Below are 18,353 nucleotides of genomic sequence, written 5' to 3' on the forward strand. Positions count from 1 at the left end.
AGCAATTCGTGCTTTCGTGTCATAAATGTGTCAAACATGATTAGACACGAAACACGTTAAGGTTAAATACAAACACGACACGAATATTATTTGTCTTAAATCTGAAACATGTACACATACACGTATAAGTTTAATAACCGTGTAATACAACTCTACACGTTTAACACGTTTGTTAAACGCGTCAAAATATGACACAATATGATTAATAATACGATTAACACGTTTAACATGATTAAATAAAAATATTTACAATTAAATATAATTTTATTATTTAAATTTAAAATCAATAATTATAAAAACAATTATAGCAAAACAAAATAATACATCAAATATAACAAAACAAATTTAAAATTAGGATTTGGGTATGACATAATTACATTATTATCTTTATAAAATTTAAAAATCTTATTAACATAATTATTTAAAATTATTTAAATAAGGTTAAAACAGTTTTTGATTATTAATTTTTAAAAAGTTGATAAATGTGTCATGTATCTACATTTAAACATAATAACACGATTAAACATGTTTATACGTTTAAACACGATTAACACAATTAATTAAACGTATTTAAAAGTATTTAAACGTGTTACTTGTATATGACACATTAAGATACAAAAATTTTCATATCTTAAACGTATCAAACATGATTATATACGAAATACGTTAAGGTTAAAATCCAAACCTGCTTAACCTCGTATCTTCCCATGTCGTGTTAACATGTTGTGATTAAAATAGCCAGGTCTACTATTAGGACTCATTTTATTACTTGGTTGGTAAGAATAGGTTTGGAAAAATCAATGAATAAATAATAAATTATAACATTTTTTTCATTTAAAATATATTTTTTATAATTTATAAAAATATTAACAAAATTTTAATATGATTATTTATCTTAAATTTTTATTTTTAAAAAATTATTATGTATAATTTATTTAAATATTAATATGATTATTTTATTTTATTTTTAGATGTTAATATTTTATTTGTAATTTAAACATTATTATGATAAATTTATCATTTAAATATTAATATTTTAAAATATTATATTTTTATTTATAATTTAAACATTATTATAATTAAAATATTAAAATTGTATAATAAAACTAGATAGAGTTTAGAGAAAATAAAAATGTGGAACTTAGAGAGAGAAGGAAAGAGGCAAGAATGGAAAGAGAGAGAAAGAAAAGGGGAAATATGAGAAGAAAAGAAAAGATTTAAAAGTCTAATTTTGTAATTTTCAAAAGATAGGTAGGGGCATTTTAGTTTTATAAATTTTAAAGGCTATTCCCTCATGGAATAGCCAATATCACGAGAGAGTTGGATTTGGTTAAACCAAGATTTTTTCAAACCAAAGAATAAAAAAGTGGAAGGAGAATAAGGGGGGAATAGCTACCAAACATGCTTGGGGTGAAGGTCTGAAGGAGTTTGGGGTGAGGGAGAAACAATGTGACAAAAGAAGGGAACGGTCCAAACCAAGCCCAACAGATTTGGGTCCCATTTGATTTGGGTTTAAACCCATCTGAGTATGCCTTTGACCCATTTTTTTGGGTTATTTAATTTGATTTTTTTAATATTTTTTCTTTGTTTCTATTTCCATTTATAATTATTTTATTTATTTATTTATTTTCTTTCTTTTGTGCACATATCTAAACTTAAAAAGATTATGCAAAAAGCTATGAATAACAAAAATATATAAAAATAAATTTTTAATCATTTCTTCATTTCTTTCTTTATTTTTTATGTGGCTATTTAAACCCATGGAATTATTTCAAAAAATGTAAATTAGGAAATGAAAGATAAAAAAATTTAGTTAAATAAAAAATTATAATTATTTAGAATAAAAGTTTTAAAAAATAGAATTTTAAGGATAGTGGTAAATTTCTTAAATTTTTCAAAATGACAATAATTATGAAAACTTGCCAAAAGTGTTGGAGGTTAGCTCAAAAAAGTATTTTTATTAGAAGTCTCATTTTTAAATAATTATTAAAATATAAAAATAATAAATTATTAAATATATTAGCTCAATAATAATGCGAAAATATTTAAGAGAGGGATTGCATTGAAGTTCTAAAAATTCTTTTTAACAAAATCAAATTTTCAATGAAAGTAAACTTGAGGACAAATTTCTCAAATTTGTTTTTACTTTAAAACATGCCAAAAGTAACTTCATAAAGAAATCAGTGAAAAAGCAAATTAAAAACAAGATTTCCTAACTCTAAAAAGTAAAATGTACGAGTGCAAATAGTGAAGAGTAAAAAGAAAAATTGCACAAACGATTTATTATAAAGGTTAAGCCCTCTCTTTAGGTGCTTACATTCTCTCCCTTAACTAGTTAAAGTGTTTAAATCCATTATTGAATAAATCAACATAATGCTTTTGAAAGGTTCAAGTACAACCTTGCCTTTTTAAGGACATGACATAATCTCCCTAACTTTTTAAAGCTAAATTAGAACTTCTATGTTATTCAACATCAAGCACAACCTTGCCTTTACAAGGATATTTGGCACAACTTTACATACTGCCTTTTAAAGGTTAAGTTTAGAACTTTTTTCCCCTCTTTTTTACAAGAAAAAGCAAAGATACCTCTAAACGGTGAGTTTTACTAAGTAAGTAAAATGTTGGAAAAGTATGATTGGTACAAAGATGTATATAAAGAATAAGAATGAAAGCACAAGAATTTGAAGCTCAAAAATAACTTAAAAACTAAGTGAAAGAATGTAATTTGCTTACGCTAACTTGGTTTCTCTTTCTATTTCTTTTTTTCTTCTTCTTTGGTTTTTTTTTAAGATTTGATTCTTGATGATTTGATGTTTTTTTCTTCTATTATAAAGTATTTGCATTTTTTTAAAAAATAATATAAAAAGATTATATATTTTGATTTTTTTATTACGTAACTTTGATTTAGAGTAATTTAGGAATTATACAATTATAAAAAAATAAAAAATAAAAAAAAAAAAATTAAAGAAAGAAAATAAAAAATAAAAAAAGAAAAAAAAAAAAATCCTNAGAAAATAAAAAATACAAAAAATAGAAATAAACAAAAATCCCTGATGATGGAATTTTAAGAAAAGTTGTAAGTGATAATTTCCAAGAAATTCCTAAGTAAGAGATTTTTTTTTGAATTCTGTCAAAAGTGTTGGAGTATTCAAAACAAAAAAAGAAAATTTCAATGTAAAAGGATAATAATAATAATAATAATTCTTAGTTTTCTCCAAAGTGGTGGGAACACTCAAGAAAAGTTTCCAAAACAGTAACAATAAAAACAAATTGATGGACAAACTCAAGAGAAGTTTCTAATAAATAATAAAAACTCTTGGTTATGGCCAAAGTGGTGGAAAAACCTAAAAAAAAGTTTAAAAAAAAAATAACAACAACAATGGAATCTCTTAATTTTCATCAAAGTATTGGAAAAACTCAAAACAAGTTTCTAACAAAAAAATTAATAATTAAAATTCTTAGTTTTCGCTTGAGTGGTAAAAAAATTTAAGAAAAGTTTTTAATATAAAAATAATAATAAAAACAAAAAATAAATAATTGAGTAACATAAAATTAAACATCAAATGAAAGCTTATTTATCAAGATTAAAGTTAAGAGAATACATGATTAGTTGGTACCATTTTTTGAATGGAAGTTATGAGGTGCTAATACCTTCCTCACACATATTCATATTTCCAAACCTAAATTTGTTTTATAGATCGAAATCCTATCCTTTTTAATGAACTTAAATCAAGAATAAGATCTCATTAAAGATTGATTCAATTAGACGACCAATCACCCCTAAACAATGCGACTCTTCATGTCAAATAGTTGGGTTTTCAAGCTCAAAAGTTATGGCCGCTTTTATACCATGAAAATTAGGAATAAGGAGATTGCTTATCACATATGGAGTGTCTACATGTGTACACATGTGAAGTACATTGGGTCAGCTCCTAAATCAAAATTTTAATATATATATATATGCTAATACTTTCCTCACACATAATCATATTAATCATATATTCAAATCTAAATCTGTTTTATAGATCAGAATCTATCTTTTTTAATATACCTAAATTAAGTATAGGATCTCATTAGAAAAGATAAATTTAATTAGACTATTAATCACATCTAAATAAAAAAAATTAATGACAACTTCTCTAATCAAATGATTGAGTTTTCAACTAAAAAAAATTAATGACAACTTCTCTAATCAAATGATTGAGTTTTCAACTGTTCGGATGCCATAAAAATTAAGAATATAAAGATTACCTATCACATATGGAATGTGTACATGTGTACACATATAAAGTACATTTGGTCAATTCTTTAATTAAAATTTTACTCGTATATATATATTAGATTATATAATATGAAAATATAATTTTTATTAACTATTTAGTTGTGCATAATTTGAAGTCAAGCTGGGCTCTACCTTACTTCTTGCTAAACATAGTGGTTACATGTGTATCAGTTTATGTGTGTTTAGTTTGTAAATAGATAGAGTATTTATTCTCTTGTAATAAGTTTTTTTTTTTATACATTACAATGGGTTTTAAGCATTGTATAAATAAATGTAACTGATTCTCAATTAATCCAAGAATTTAGTTCTCATTTTACTCCCTTTCTGGTACTTTTTTTTGTTCTTCTATAGAATTCTTCTTTTCTAGCTTACTATTCCAGATAAATGAAAATGGTATCAAAGCCATCTCGAAGCTAGAATCGAGGTTCACATCATTGAGATTTCAATTTCTTGATTAGTTCGTTTGGTGTTCCTCATTTCTTTCATTTTCTTTTACAATTTATGCTTTATCTATTGTTTCTTTTCTTGTTTAATCGAAACCCTAAAATGGCATATTCATCAACAAAATCTCAAATTTCACTTGTAGAAAATCCTCTCACCATACTATATTTGTCAAACCCTGCTTTGTAAAATAATTATAATGTCATTCACATGCTCGATGGAATGTTTGTATATTTAAGAAGTTCGAAAAATCGTTAAAAGACGATATTACCCCTAATGCTACCATTGAGTCGATTAAGCCTCGAACTAATTCAAATAGGAATTTTAAGGTGAAATTAAGAGTTTTACAGTTCAGGGATGACTCAAAATGGTAATTAGGAGTTCGAGGATCAATTCAGAGTCAAATCGAAATTTTCACTATCTAGGGGTAAAATTATAATTTTTCCATCCGCGGACAAAATTTGATATTTTGAGAGAATTTAGATCACATTTGACAAATTGGAGAATGGTATGAGTATAAGGGATGAAAAATATATCTATGGGCAATTTTTCAGTTTTTAGGGTAAAAATGTAATTTTTCACTTTACGGGGGTAAAAGTGTAATTTTTAAAAATTTANCAATGCAAATGTCATTAAAGCTTAGTACTATATTTTTTTTTTAATTTGAGAAGAAATGCATTTGAGAGAGAAAATTTAAATTCAATTTGGGTTTTTTTCAAAAGTTGTTTAAAATAAAATTTTTATTAATAGATACATAAATATATATAATTATCATATATATTATAAATATTTACTTATTTATTGTAATTGAATGGATGCTTGACAGTTAAATTAAACTTCTTGTGGAGTTCTTGAATTCCAATGCCGTATACAGACTATCAGTTAGGAAAAAACATGCATTCAGAATTCAAATTACAATGAAGCTATGGATACCCATCAATATTACAATAGAGTTTATAAATACTACGTTTAAAACCCAAATTCCTCTATAATTTCATATACGTTTTAATATTGCTTCAAAATCTAGTGGCTAAATTCCCCTGTTGTTTTCCAAATACTAAATCCACCCCTGGCTAGCGGCAGCTGTTCAGCTTTATCAATGAATCCAAGGAAGTAGCTCCAAATTTTACCATGGAGCCATTTGTTATTACTTAATTATGGCAGATTTGCCCAACTGATTTGTATATAATATAGTAAGAAATATTGCTAAATAATTCGACTCATCAGAAGAAGAGAGACAGAAATAATAATATTATTTATAAATAGTACAAATTCCAATAATAAATATTTAATTCGAATTTACATTTTTTGGGAGGGTTGACTTGAATAAGATTTGAGAAGAAAGTTTAACTTTGGTATATTTTATATTAAAATTTTAAACTTTCTGATAAAAGTGATGTTTCATGTTTTCTAATGGAAAAAATAAAATAAATCATGAAAAATATATATAAAAAATAAAAGTATCAAGTGTTCAACAGAAGAAAGAATAATTTTAGAATATCTAAAAAAGAAAAAAGGTGTGGGGTGAAAAATCTCATTAACAAAATATACATGTTTTCTTCTTAATTCACCCATATTTCTCACCATTAACTCGTGCAAATTTTTATTATATTTTGTCCAGAACTAATCTATAGGTGAGAACTTGTGCCTGACAGCTTGAATCTTCTTTAGGTCCAACAAAGTCATTACAAAATTCTCATCAATATGTTGATACTAGGATTGGACCCCCTTTAAGCAAGTATATTAATTAAAATAACGATCAATCTCTAATTTACCATTCAATTTAATCATACATTTTTTTAAATTTTGTCATGAATTAACTATATATAGAAACTACTTATCATGACAGTCATCTGTTTCTCATATAAAGGTATCCTTTTACTTTTAGCCAAGCTGCCAAACCACGCAGGCTCACCTTCTTGTCAACACGACTTAAATGGAAATTGAAAGCCTAAATCAATAATGCTTTTGGTATAACGTTCTGCTTCGTGAATTTCTCTGTTACCTTGGTTCAAATTTGTTGCAGATGATTGAAAATGAAGAGTATAGTGGGAAGCAAAATGGCTTCTTTTTTACCTTCTTATGCCATAATAAGACCATCTTTCAAGCACTATACTGGACCTCAGGCATTGCAGGTCAGAGCTGAAAGCCGTGGAGATGAAGGTAGTGACTTGTTCATACCAAAGCAGAGATTTTAAGGTAATTTACATTTCACGTTACTTAGATTTTATGCTTCTGTAACGGCAGGTAGATTAAGCAACAATGTCGATGCGAATCTGGGTGTCCTTAGAGAAGGGATAGACCAGGTTAAGATCAAGGAGAAACTAGAGAGATGTTGCAGATGCAAGTATGGTTGGAATTATACACCAGGGTATAAGTATAAACTCAAGAGAGGCTTGGAGATATCGGAATTCTTTGGGCTTGTAAGTTTGGTGGCAGCAACTCTTGGCTTCACCTTCTTTAGTGGCACACTTTTCCTTTACCTTGTTTCTTTTTTTGTTCATTTGAATCAAGGGTTTTAACCTTGATCAAAAATGGCATAAATAATGACTCATCTGAAATAAAGGAAAGTCATCTAGTTTATCAAAGTAAATTGCTGTTTGAAAGAATGGTTTTCTCATCTAAGGAGTTCCTCAAGAAAACTTATTTTTACAAGTTTCCTAAGGAAGTCCAATCATCAGAGTTTTAATCGTTTGTAAAAATATCCATCCAAAATGAATGCAATTCATAAATAAATGTTGATGATGCATAATGAGTAAAATATTTATTCGTTGTTATTTTTAAGTATTCATTTTATTTTCAAAAATTATTATTTAATTTAAATTTAATAATTCTACATGTTTTATCTTCTTTTAAATAGTCATATTTTTTATTTTAGAAAAATTTATTTACTTAAAGTACAATTACTTGAATTAAGGAACATTGAAACATAAAATTAAGACTCTCTCATCATTTCGGTGAAGTTCTAATCAAATTTCTCATTTAGGAAAATTAACTCGAAATTGTGACTCTTTACATTTTAAGTGAAAAATTCCATGATTGATTTAATTCAAATAAATACATTTAATTCATTAATTTCATGCTAACTATTTTAATGAAACATTATAAAATGAAATGCACTAAAAATAAAAAGAAAAAAGCCCCAATAAACTCATTTTTAGTCTACTATTTTTCAAATTATTAGACCTCCACAAGTTTGGACCCTTTTCCACTTCCTTTTTTGTTTTCTGCTAGACCTCTTTCACTTTCTTCTTTTTCATTAAGCTCTTTCCTCTTGGCTATCCCATACTTTTCCTTTCTAGGCTTCACCTTTGGGCAGCCCACCTTCCTTTATCTTTCTTTTTTCTTCTTTCCTTCTTTGCTCTTCTCACTAAAAAAATTAGCCACCCTTACCATCCCAGATTTTGACTAGGGGTCACCGTCTCCTTCGTAGCTGGCCGTTGCTCACCTGTGTTAGAAAATTTAGCTAAAATCAACAAAAATTCCTCTCGATCTCTCTTATCTTTTGATGGGATTACTTGTTTTAAAAAAAAAAAACTTTTCGTTTTCTCTTAGATCTAAAAATAGGAGATTAAAAAAAGAAAAAATTGTGATAAATGGACCTTTTGATAAGGTGATTTAAAAAATAACCACCCATATCAAGTTATCTGTTTCTAGCCAAAAAGAAGCATGAGCAGACCAAAATGCCCTTAAAAACATCGTTTTAAATTAAGGTCTCGATATCTCCCTCCCACCAAAGAGAAAATAGAAATAAATAAATGTTCAACTGTTTGAGCTCGCTCATCTTTCTCTCTCAACACTCTGAACTGTCTCAACTTTGTCAAGTCTCTGTTAAGCACCATCGTCATCAGCTCTCTCAGCTCTCTGAACTATATGAGCTATGTCAACTCTCTATTGAGCACTATCATCATTTGGCTGTGGTCTATCTCTCGACATCTGGCCATATTATTGTAGATTAACAGACCCTATAGCAAAGATGACATCAAGGTATGTTATTGGGTTTATTGCTGCAACACTTAAATTTCTGAAACATTTGGTGTAAATTAAAACATGGATTAGAAACATTGCCCAGAGTTGTTACACGCCATGCATCTATAACATGTGTTAGTGTTATTTTAGCATGTTACGACATTGGTTATTTTAGGACAGTTCGTGTAATGAGTTAGTAGTTACACTAATTGACGTGTTATATGCCATGGGTATTTTAGGCCAGTTCATGTAAGGACACAATAATTATAGTGATTGGCGTGTCAGAGTTGGCGTGCTATAACATTTTACGTTATATGCATGGCGTGTTATAACATTTTACGTTATATGCATGGTGTGTTACAACATGATTGACAAATTCTAGAACACGGCATGTCATGTAATGTGTTAAATGATTGACAAATTATTGTTGTTTTCAAAATTTCAGTGGGGTTTAAATTGTGCAACTTGTGATAAGACACAGTGGTAGTTGGTGGATGGCATTTACAAGGGTGGTGAGTCATGAATGCAGGGGATTAGGAGTGATTTGTCGTTTGTGGGATTGATGAAGCTGGTTGAAGATGTTGTTCGGGTAAACTCAAAAATTGACGAGATTAAGTTACATGCATTGATCAGTACACCCGGAGAGCTATCACGGCCAATTATCAAGGACGATGAGGATGTTGCATTAATTCTACTAGAATAGAAGATGTTGCTTTAATTCTGCTAGAACAGAGGAATGTTCCGACTGTGTATGTCAATATTAAGGGATGCCAAACAAATGTTATGTCACATAAAGAAGTTGAACAACATGGTAATCAGCTCAATCAAAATGAGATATACAATGCTTCACATATACTACAGCATTCGGTCCGTAACCCACAACAATGGTAATTGACGTATGCACAAGAGTTTGTGCAGCCTGGTAGACACACGACATTCACAGAACAATTGGTTGCACAATTCTAATCAGGATGTGTATTGAACCAATTAGTTACTTGTGTCCAACAATACAACGATCGAGTGAAACTATACAGGGTGTAATGGCATTTTCAAATGAGAATGCAACACTTGAGGACAACATTGCGACATTGGAGGGTGACCCTACAACGGTTGAGGATAATATTACATCTGATAAGGGAAATGAGGATTCGTTCCTTGTCGGTGAAGATAGATTTGATGACAATTCAGATGATGGGCCTAATGAATGGCATGATGAGAGTTCAGATGATGATTGGTTTTATGATAGTGACATTCTAATTTGCAATAATGTTAAAGGTGAAACAGAACCTGTTGAAGGTGTTGATGTAGGAGATGTTCAGTGTGATGACCCCATATACAATAATCCCATCGCTGATGAGAACGGGATTCGTTCTCTTGGTACATTGCTCCATGACAGTAATCAAGAAAGGGGAAATGCAGGAATATCTCGTATGTGGGTAATTCTAAGTGCAAAAAGGTTTTCTTTCCAAACAATTACAACTGAAGAGTCGACATATGCCGATGATCGCTTATACAAAGGAAGAATATTTTTCTCGAAGGTCGAGTTGAAATGAGCTTTGAACATGTTGGCTCTAAAAGAGTAATTTGGGATAAAAGTAAAAAAGTCATGTAAAGCTTGTTATGAGGTTGGTTGTAAGGACATGGCATGCAAGTTCAGTGTGCGTGCAACGAAGTTACCTGAAGGAGGAGAATATTGGCAAGTTCGGACGTTCCACAAAGTACACACGTGTACTGTCAATTATTTGCAAAGGCGATTTGCAACTACGAGTACGAAGATAATTGGTGAGCTTATGTCACACAAGCTTCAAGCTAATGGAGTAGCATTGAGACCTAAGGACATAATTGGTGAGATGAAGATTCAGTGGGGATTGGAATGCCTGTATGGTAAGGCCTGGTAAGTGAATGAGGATGCGAAGAGGCTTGTTTTCGGTCCCCTGGAGAAGTCATTTCAACTACTACCCTTGTATTTTTATATGTTGGAACAAGAAAATCTTGGCACAGTCACTATAGTGGCTACTGATGAGGCAGAAAGATTCAAATATTATTTTTGGGCACATGGGGCTTGTATTCGGGGGTTTAGGGATGTAATGTGTCCTAAGGTTGCAATTGATGCGACATATCTGAAAGGCAGGTTCAAGGGTGTTTCGTTTGTCGCTGTATGCAAAAATGAGAACGAGTGCGTATATCCAGTTGCATTTGGCATCGGCCATGTTGAGGACGAAGACTCATGGACGTGGTTTCTTAACAAGTTGCGTGATGCGGTTGGTTGTCCTGAAAACACTATGTTCATTTTTTATCAGCATCTCAGCATTAAGAAAGCAATCTAAAATGCATACCTAGAAACGCACCACAATTTATGCGAGTACCACTTGAAGAAAAACTTTAAAAACAAGTTCAAGTGCAACGACGTTTCTATGATTTTCACCCCTACTCGAGATTGCTATAAGGTTTCCAATTTCAACAAACATATAAATCAGCTCAAGCAGATTCATGAGGGAGCTCATGCTGACCTTATGAGAATAGGGCCTAAGAGATGAGCACGTGCTTGTTCACCGACAAAGTGATACCAAATGATGATATCAAACATTGTGGAATGTGTTAACTCATGCTTGAAGCATGCAAGACAAATGCCAATCACTGTTTTGATTGAGTTCATTTGAGACATGTTCCAGCGCTGGTTCCATGACCAGTACGAGGAGGTCATCAAGGTGACCATGCCCCTCAGCCCTTAGGTTGCTAGGTAGTTGAGCAAAGGGTTCAATGATGCACATCGCTTTGTGGTTAAACCTATCAATCGAGTAGAGTTCAAAGTTAAAGACGAGAAGATGGACGAACTTGTAAACCTGTCTGTGAAGACGTGTTCATGTTGTGAGTTCCAAATAGATTTACTGCCATGCAACCATGCCATTGCAGCAATAAGGTCAGAATATCTTTATTTCTTATTTGAACCCTAATTGACATAGTATTTACATTGTGCTTGAACATTGAGTTCATTGTATTTTTTAGTAAATGCAAACGTGAAGCCATTGAATTTTGTGCTGACTACTACAAGACAACCATTTTGGTGGAGGGTTATGCGGGGTCCATTCGTCCGATAGGGCATCTTAGTGAGTGGGACATCTCCCCTCATGTGAAACAAATTGTTGTCTTGCTACCATCTTTGCAAGGCGAAGTGATAAGACTTAGGAGGAGAAGGATTCCGTCGACTGATGAAGGCAGTCGAGTATGAAGATGTTTGCAATGCAAGAGGTACAGGCCTATCCCCATTTGCAGTTCCATCCATAAATCCGACACCATCTCCAAGTCAATTGGCACCTCCACGAGTGCGTCGACCGAAAGCATATTCAAGTTGCAGACAAACCAGTCACACACGCAACAACTGTTCAATACGAAGGATCTTGGCGAGGCCAAGCGAGAAGACCTAGGGTGTCTTGTGGATGAAGACAGCTTATTAGCCTAACTAAATGTGTAACCCATGTGTAATACCTTTGTCACAATTTGCTCTTGTAGTATCTTACATTCATTCATATTTGGATTTTGTGTTTGTTAGTTTCCTCTTGTAGATGAGTCTTTATTTTTTTTTATTAATTTTATAGATACATTATTTGATTATTCATTTAATTTTGTCTGTAGTTTTGAATACTGAATAGACTTGCAAAGTCCCTAAACTGTTACCCCATTTCTCACATTTTATTATGACTTGTATTAAACAATTCATGATTTTAATTTAATTCCTTTCTATTTCATTTGATTTAACTTTTTATGTTCTTACAATCAAATCTTTTAAGAGATATAAAATTAATTCATCTAACTTTAGTAGCTTTCTAAATCCTAATATTCAATTTGTTTTTGTAATTTTTCAATTACAACATTTATTTTATCTTATTAATACCTCCATATAAAACTTTAAGCCAATCACTTAACAAAAAATAATAATATTGTACAAAAGAGTTTACTTCAAAGGATGCAAGTATAGAAAGAGAAAATTTTTGACTAATGAAAAACATATCATATGAAATTTAAGATTAAAACATATGACTTGACCAAACAAATTTAAAAAAATGGATGGATCATCCAATCAAATTTCATCTATGAATCATCATAATTATTTTTTATTAAATTAAAAAATTTTAAAAATAAAATTGAAATATAAGGACAAATATGAAGGAAAAAATTTATTATGCTAAGCTAATAAAAGAAATGCCACATGGCATTTTTTATTATCTGGTGTGAGAGTTGAGATTATGATGTAATTGGTAGATGTCAATGACATCTTGTAGAGACACGCTGAGTGGAAGTAGATACTTGGCGTGACACGCTAAGTGCATGCAGATTTTTGTGGTGACATGCTGACTTCTTTCAGTATTGTGGGGTGACATGGCACGCCCCAATTGTGGTGACACGCTGAGTGGAAGCAGATATTTGGTATGACACGCTAAGTTCCTGCAGATTTCGATGGTGACATGCTGAGTGGAAGCAGATACTTGGCATGACACGTTGAGTGCCTGCAGATTTTGGTGGTGACATGTTGACTTCTTGCAGTATTATGGGGTGACACAGCATGCCCTAATTGTGGTGACATGTTGAGTGGAAGTAGATACTTGGCGTGACACGTTGAGTGCCTACAGATTTTGGTGGTGACAAGCTAACTTCTTGCAGTATTGTGGGGTGACACGGCACGCCCTAATTGTGATGACACGTTGAGTGAAAGCAGATACTTGGCGTGACATGCTGACTTGTTCCAGTATTCAGGGGTGACACTCCATGCCCCAATGGGATGACACGCCACTTGGTACCAGTAATGTATAAAATGTACGAATATTAAAATTAATAAAATTAATTGTATATACAAAAAAAATATATAGACAAGGGTCGATATGTTCAGGGTTTACTCTCACAACTGTTGGAAAAAATTTCTAGAGCGTATTGGCGACGCATATTTGCAATCATATTATGCTTAACTCTTATCGATTTCGATTACAAAATACCATCAATGTACCCTATCATGAACATACTGCAGCTGATATTATAATTTTTGCCGATGCACTTTAGTTTTTGGCAAATGAATTTCCAATGGCATCGGCATTAAATCCTGTGTCTTCTAGCATGTTTTGTTGAAATAACCGACTTGGTGGTAGATGATTGGCATAATTGTGGTATGAGATGTCATCTGAGCCGTACGCACTCCGTTATTATTAGCATTCGAAGTTCTTGAGGAGTCCACCACCTTAATCGTCCACTTCGCCAAGTCGATCTTCGCTACCACCCAATGCCCACCCACATTGCAAAGCGCGAGGATGAAATCGACATCTTTCCTTTTTTGCCGTATATCGACTTCTCACCTTCCATATACCACCACAACTTATTTGGAATTTTCATAGTCAATCAGACATCTTCAGTTGGAAATACAGTGTGTAGCATATGGATGGTGTTCTGTGAAGCATATATACATTAGCTTACACTTAATGCAATAAAAAACTTAGTATTTTCAGAATTTAAAAATTTTCAAATAAACTTACGAAGAATATCGTGTCAACCACGCATGCATGGGTAGTGTATAGCTTCGACTTCGGCTTTATCATTCGCTTATAAAGTACGTTGAGGCATGCATCTACATGTTCACTAGTCATTTCTTCTTTGGGATCCTCGAATATTGTGAAAAAGTCAGCCCCTTGATCTCCTAAGATCCCAATGTTATGCTTGCATATGTAACAGAATGAGTTTGAAAAGCCTTGGTGGATTAATGTTTCTGTAAAAAACAATATTTGTAATGTTATTTATGAGCTTACCTCGCACATTCATTTTTCTTGAAAGCTTCGTACGCTTCAACTGTTGTGCTTTTTACATCTCGACGACTCAATGAGCGATTGACATATAGGCTTGCCTTGTATTTGCTCACCATTTTCACCCGTGCCTACTTAGTTGGGTCTAAAATTTGTGCTGCACAATGATGGACATCAGATGACTCTAGTGACGACAACCGTGAGCCGCTAGCTTCAGGAGTGCTCTGAGGAAGATGGTCACTTTCAGCTGCTACCTCGACTAATGCATCGACCTAAGGAAGATGCTCTCCTTCAGCCACGACTAAGTAAAGGTCCCCCTCCCCTCCCCAGATGCATTGATAACTGGATCGACCTCAAGAATAGGGTCTCCGTTAGCACAAGTAATGTCATCGTGAATGTGCACACCAGGTTCATCATGGTACTCATCATCAGCATCATCGTGGTCTTCACCAGCACCGTGAGATGAAGGATTGCCTTACAGAACGAGACAAATGGGAAAATCCGTTAGCTCATATAATACCACAAAACATAAATCGAGAACAAAAATAGAACTACACCTATTAATGTAAATGACCAATATATGAGCAAAGATAGAATAACATACCTGTGATTTCAGACTGTCTAGAATTCGAGCAATGACACAGTCTTCAAACGTCTACATCACCAAGTCAACGACTGAATTGAAGCCTTCAGCTTCGACATTTCTTTTTTATACCGGTGCATGATCTGTCGTAACTGATGCTTCATGACTACTCCGTCATTGACTATTGTCAAATGGGTCAACTGCAATAACATATATTACTGTGTTATTCAATAATCATATATGAAATTATTGAACATTACCCGTTAGAACTTTAATATCCTTACCGGCGGCTCGTTACCACTTTGCGATTGAGCAGGACCAATCGGTGGTTGAGGAGCTGTCGTTGCTTCTCTCAATTGTAATAATAGAAATTAATGTGTTACTCGATAAACATATGTGGAAATATTGAACACAAACCGTTAGAACCAATCTTACCGATGGGTCGTTAGCACTGTGCGTCTGAGGAGGACCTCTCAGTGATTGAGGAGTTGTCGTCGCATGGTCTAACTGCAAACACAGATATATTATTCAATAATCACATATGGAATTGTTGAACACAAACCGTTATAACTGTCCTTACCGACTCCTCGTTAGCATTGTGAGTCTGAGAATGACCTATCGGTGGTTGTGGAGCTGTCATCGCATGGTCCAACTGTAAACAAAGATATGTTAATCGATAATTACATATGAAATTGCTGAGCACAAACCGTTAGAACCATCTTTACCGGCTCTCCACTGCCATTGCCATGGTCGTCACCTTCCTTCATCAACTCAAGGACTGACAGCTCATCAACGACAGCAGCGACAGTGCGCCTCCGCTTCATGGAACCATTGGCTCTTTTGTGCTTCAAGTTTCTACTCTTTTCCCTCGCACCTAAGCCTTAGTCCTCCTGATCCTCCATGTGCCTTATTGGCATGTATTGGTGGCCCTCAAATAACGGGACATCAATATCCATAAAATAATCCCAGCTGGCCTTATCCGGGGTGGGCTCCAAGGTCTCCACTGCCCACAACTGCAAAATAGTGATTGTGATTAAATTTTGAGAAAAATTATTATAAAAATTCATAGTAGAAATTAATAGCTATTCACTCACCTTTTAAGATGACTCCAACATCTCAACTGCCTTATTGAAGTCTTTTGGCTTCTAGTTGCATTGCCATTTGTACATGCGTGGGTAGACGTTGTCTTTCAGAGTAGAGGGGGCATCTATCTTTCATAAGGCCGAAATTGCCTCCATTGCCCAGAACTGCAAGTGAAATGTAACCATTATCAGACCATAAATGATAAATGATTGCAACCATAAATTATTATGTCAAAAGGAAAATGAAAAATGTTACGTGACAGTACCTGTATCACCCACGCGAATCTGTAAATGTTGTACCATAAATGATCTTTCTGTACTTTGAGGCAGGCACTTCGAACCCCTTCAAAAGGAAGTCAAAGGTCAGCCTCCAAACATAGTGATCCTATAGGAAGACATTCCAAGCGTTGATCTCCTTCACCAATGACAAGAGCCAAGGTGTCACTTGTCTATGGTAGTCTTGACCAAATAAAATGTTATTCGCGATTAAGATGAGTACCATATTGGTTGTGTCTCCTAGTCGTTGAAAGTTGCCTCTACGAAACGTATCAAGCAATGCTTGCAACTTAACGCTTTGCTGCCCGTTCCATTTTTGCCCATGAATTCCTTCGCAACAACCTCGTACGGTCATGTGAACACATCGGGCATTCGACCAAACTTCAGTCTGGTGATAAGGTAGAACTCCTGCTTTGATATGCGCGGCTTGCTTTTGCCAATGACAAACCATAGTTCATGCTCCATTGAATCTGTCACAATGATTCGACGAATCATGATGTTATGCAGGAGATCAGTGAAGAAGTAGTCTTATGGATATATGTCCAACAGCATTTTGAAGCACGTACGCTTCATTGCATCATACTCCCCTTTCTCTTGGAGAGTCTTGTTAATGTAATGTAGTTGCGACCACTTACTGAGAGTGTTAATAGCGACATTGAACGCCCACTTCTCCCTCAGCACAATAAGTAAACTGTCAAGATCCTCATACTGTCTGGACTGCATCTGCAAAGCATGGCACGCATGTACGAGTGAGTTAACCCATAATGTTGTAACATGCCATGCTATAATGTAAAATATTGTAACACGCTATGCATATACAGTAAAATATTGTACACGCCATGCATGTAACGTCAAATGTTGTACATGCCATGCATATAATGTAAAATGTTGTAACACGCCATGTATATAACTTTAAATGTTATAACACGCCATACATATAACGTCAAATGTTGTAACACGCCATGCATATAACGTCAAATGTTGTAACACGCCACGCATATAACGTAAAATATTGTAACACACCATGCATATAACGTAAAATGTTGTAACACCCCATGCATATAACGTAAAATATTGTAATACACCATGTGTATCAAGTCAAATGTTGTAACACGCCAACGCTGACACGTTAATCACCATAATTAATGTGTTCGTACACGAACTGGTCCAAAATACCCCTGGCGTGTGACACGCCAATCAATGTAATTATTAACTCGTTACACGAACTGCCTTAAAATAACCAATGTCGTGAAACGCTAAAAATCCTAAAAAACAGTTAACCTACTACACGTCATATCTGTTATAGTTCAAAACTTTGGTACGACCATAAAACCAGGAAGAAAATAGTTTAAACATAACAATTGAAAAAGATTGAAAAAACACGAACATATCACACAAACCCAACAAAAAATTAACGAATAGAAGAAAGTTTTAAAAGTTTTATTTTCAAACTGACTGACCTCTTCATTGATAACTGACATTGTTTTTGAGTTCGTTCACACAGACGTTTGCGATTTTTGGAAAATATTTAATTAAAATGAAATTGCCTCACAATTTTCTCTATAAATATTCACTTATTCATTGAATTCATCAATGGAAGTCCAATCGGTGTCCTCGTTATTTTCCAGCTTTTTTTTTCCTTTTTCTAACCATGTCGTGTCACCCATAAATTGCCATGTCATGTCACACACTCTAAACCCTACCATGTCACAGATTTCCATGCAGTCTGACAAACTCTAAACCTACCGTGTCATAGATTCCCTCCATGGAGTGTCACAAACTTTGAACGCTGGTATGTCATAGATTTCCTCTATGCCGTGTCATAAACTCTGAACGTTGCCGTGTCACAGATTCCCTCAATGGCGTGTCACAAACTTTGAACCTTGTCGTGTCACAGATTCCCTCTATGGCGTGTCACAAACTCTAAACACTAGCTT

The 18,353-nt window shown here is 33.2% G+C and overlaps 1 protein-coding gene across 2 annotated transcripts; it reads left to right on the top strand.

Annotated features, from left to right (window-relative positions):
* LOC18601952 lies at nt 6,622-9,515 on the top strand. Of its 2 annotated transcripts, XM_018119261.1 has the most exons (4): nt 6,622-6,886; nt 6,971-7,146; nt 8,549-8,710; nt 9,138-9,515. In XM_018119261.1, exons 1-3 carry the CDS (start codon nt 6,760-6,762, stop codon nt 8,675-8,677), a joined length of 432 nt encoding a protein of 143 aa, XP_017974750.1. In that variant the 5' UTR covers nt 6,622-6,759; the 3' UTR covers nt 8,678-8,710; nt 9,138-9,515. The 2 variants fall into 2 exon arrangements, with proteins under 2 accessions (XP_017974750.1, XP_017974751.1); XM_018119262.1 differs by lacking the exon at nt 8,549-8,710 and having other exon boundaries at nt 6,629-6,886.

This window comes from Theobroma cacao, chromosome 4 (assembly GCF_000208745.1).
Source record: "Theobroma cacao cultivar B97-61/B2 chromosome 4, Criollo_cocoa_genome_V2, whole genome shotgun sequence".
In the NCBI taxonomy this organism is placed as follows: domain Eukaryota; kingdom Viridiplantae; phylum Streptophyta; class Magnoliopsida; order Malvales; family Malvaceae; genus Theobroma; species Theobroma cacao.

Excerpts from the sequence above, each read along its gene's own strand:
- LOC18601952 (XM_018119261.1), top strand. The coding sequence starts at position 6,760 with ATGAAGAGTATAGTGGGAAGCAAAATGGCTTCTTTTTTACCTTCTTAT. Across the intron at positions 6,887-6,970 it reads TGAAAGCCGTGGAGATGAAG|GTAGATTAAGCAACAATGTC; the intron begins GTAGTGACTTGT and ends CTGTAACGGCAG. Across the intron at positions 7,147-8,548 it reads TATCGGAATTCTTTGGGCTT|TCTCTGTTAAGCACCATCGT; the intron begins GTAAGTTTGGTG and ends AACTTTGTCAAG.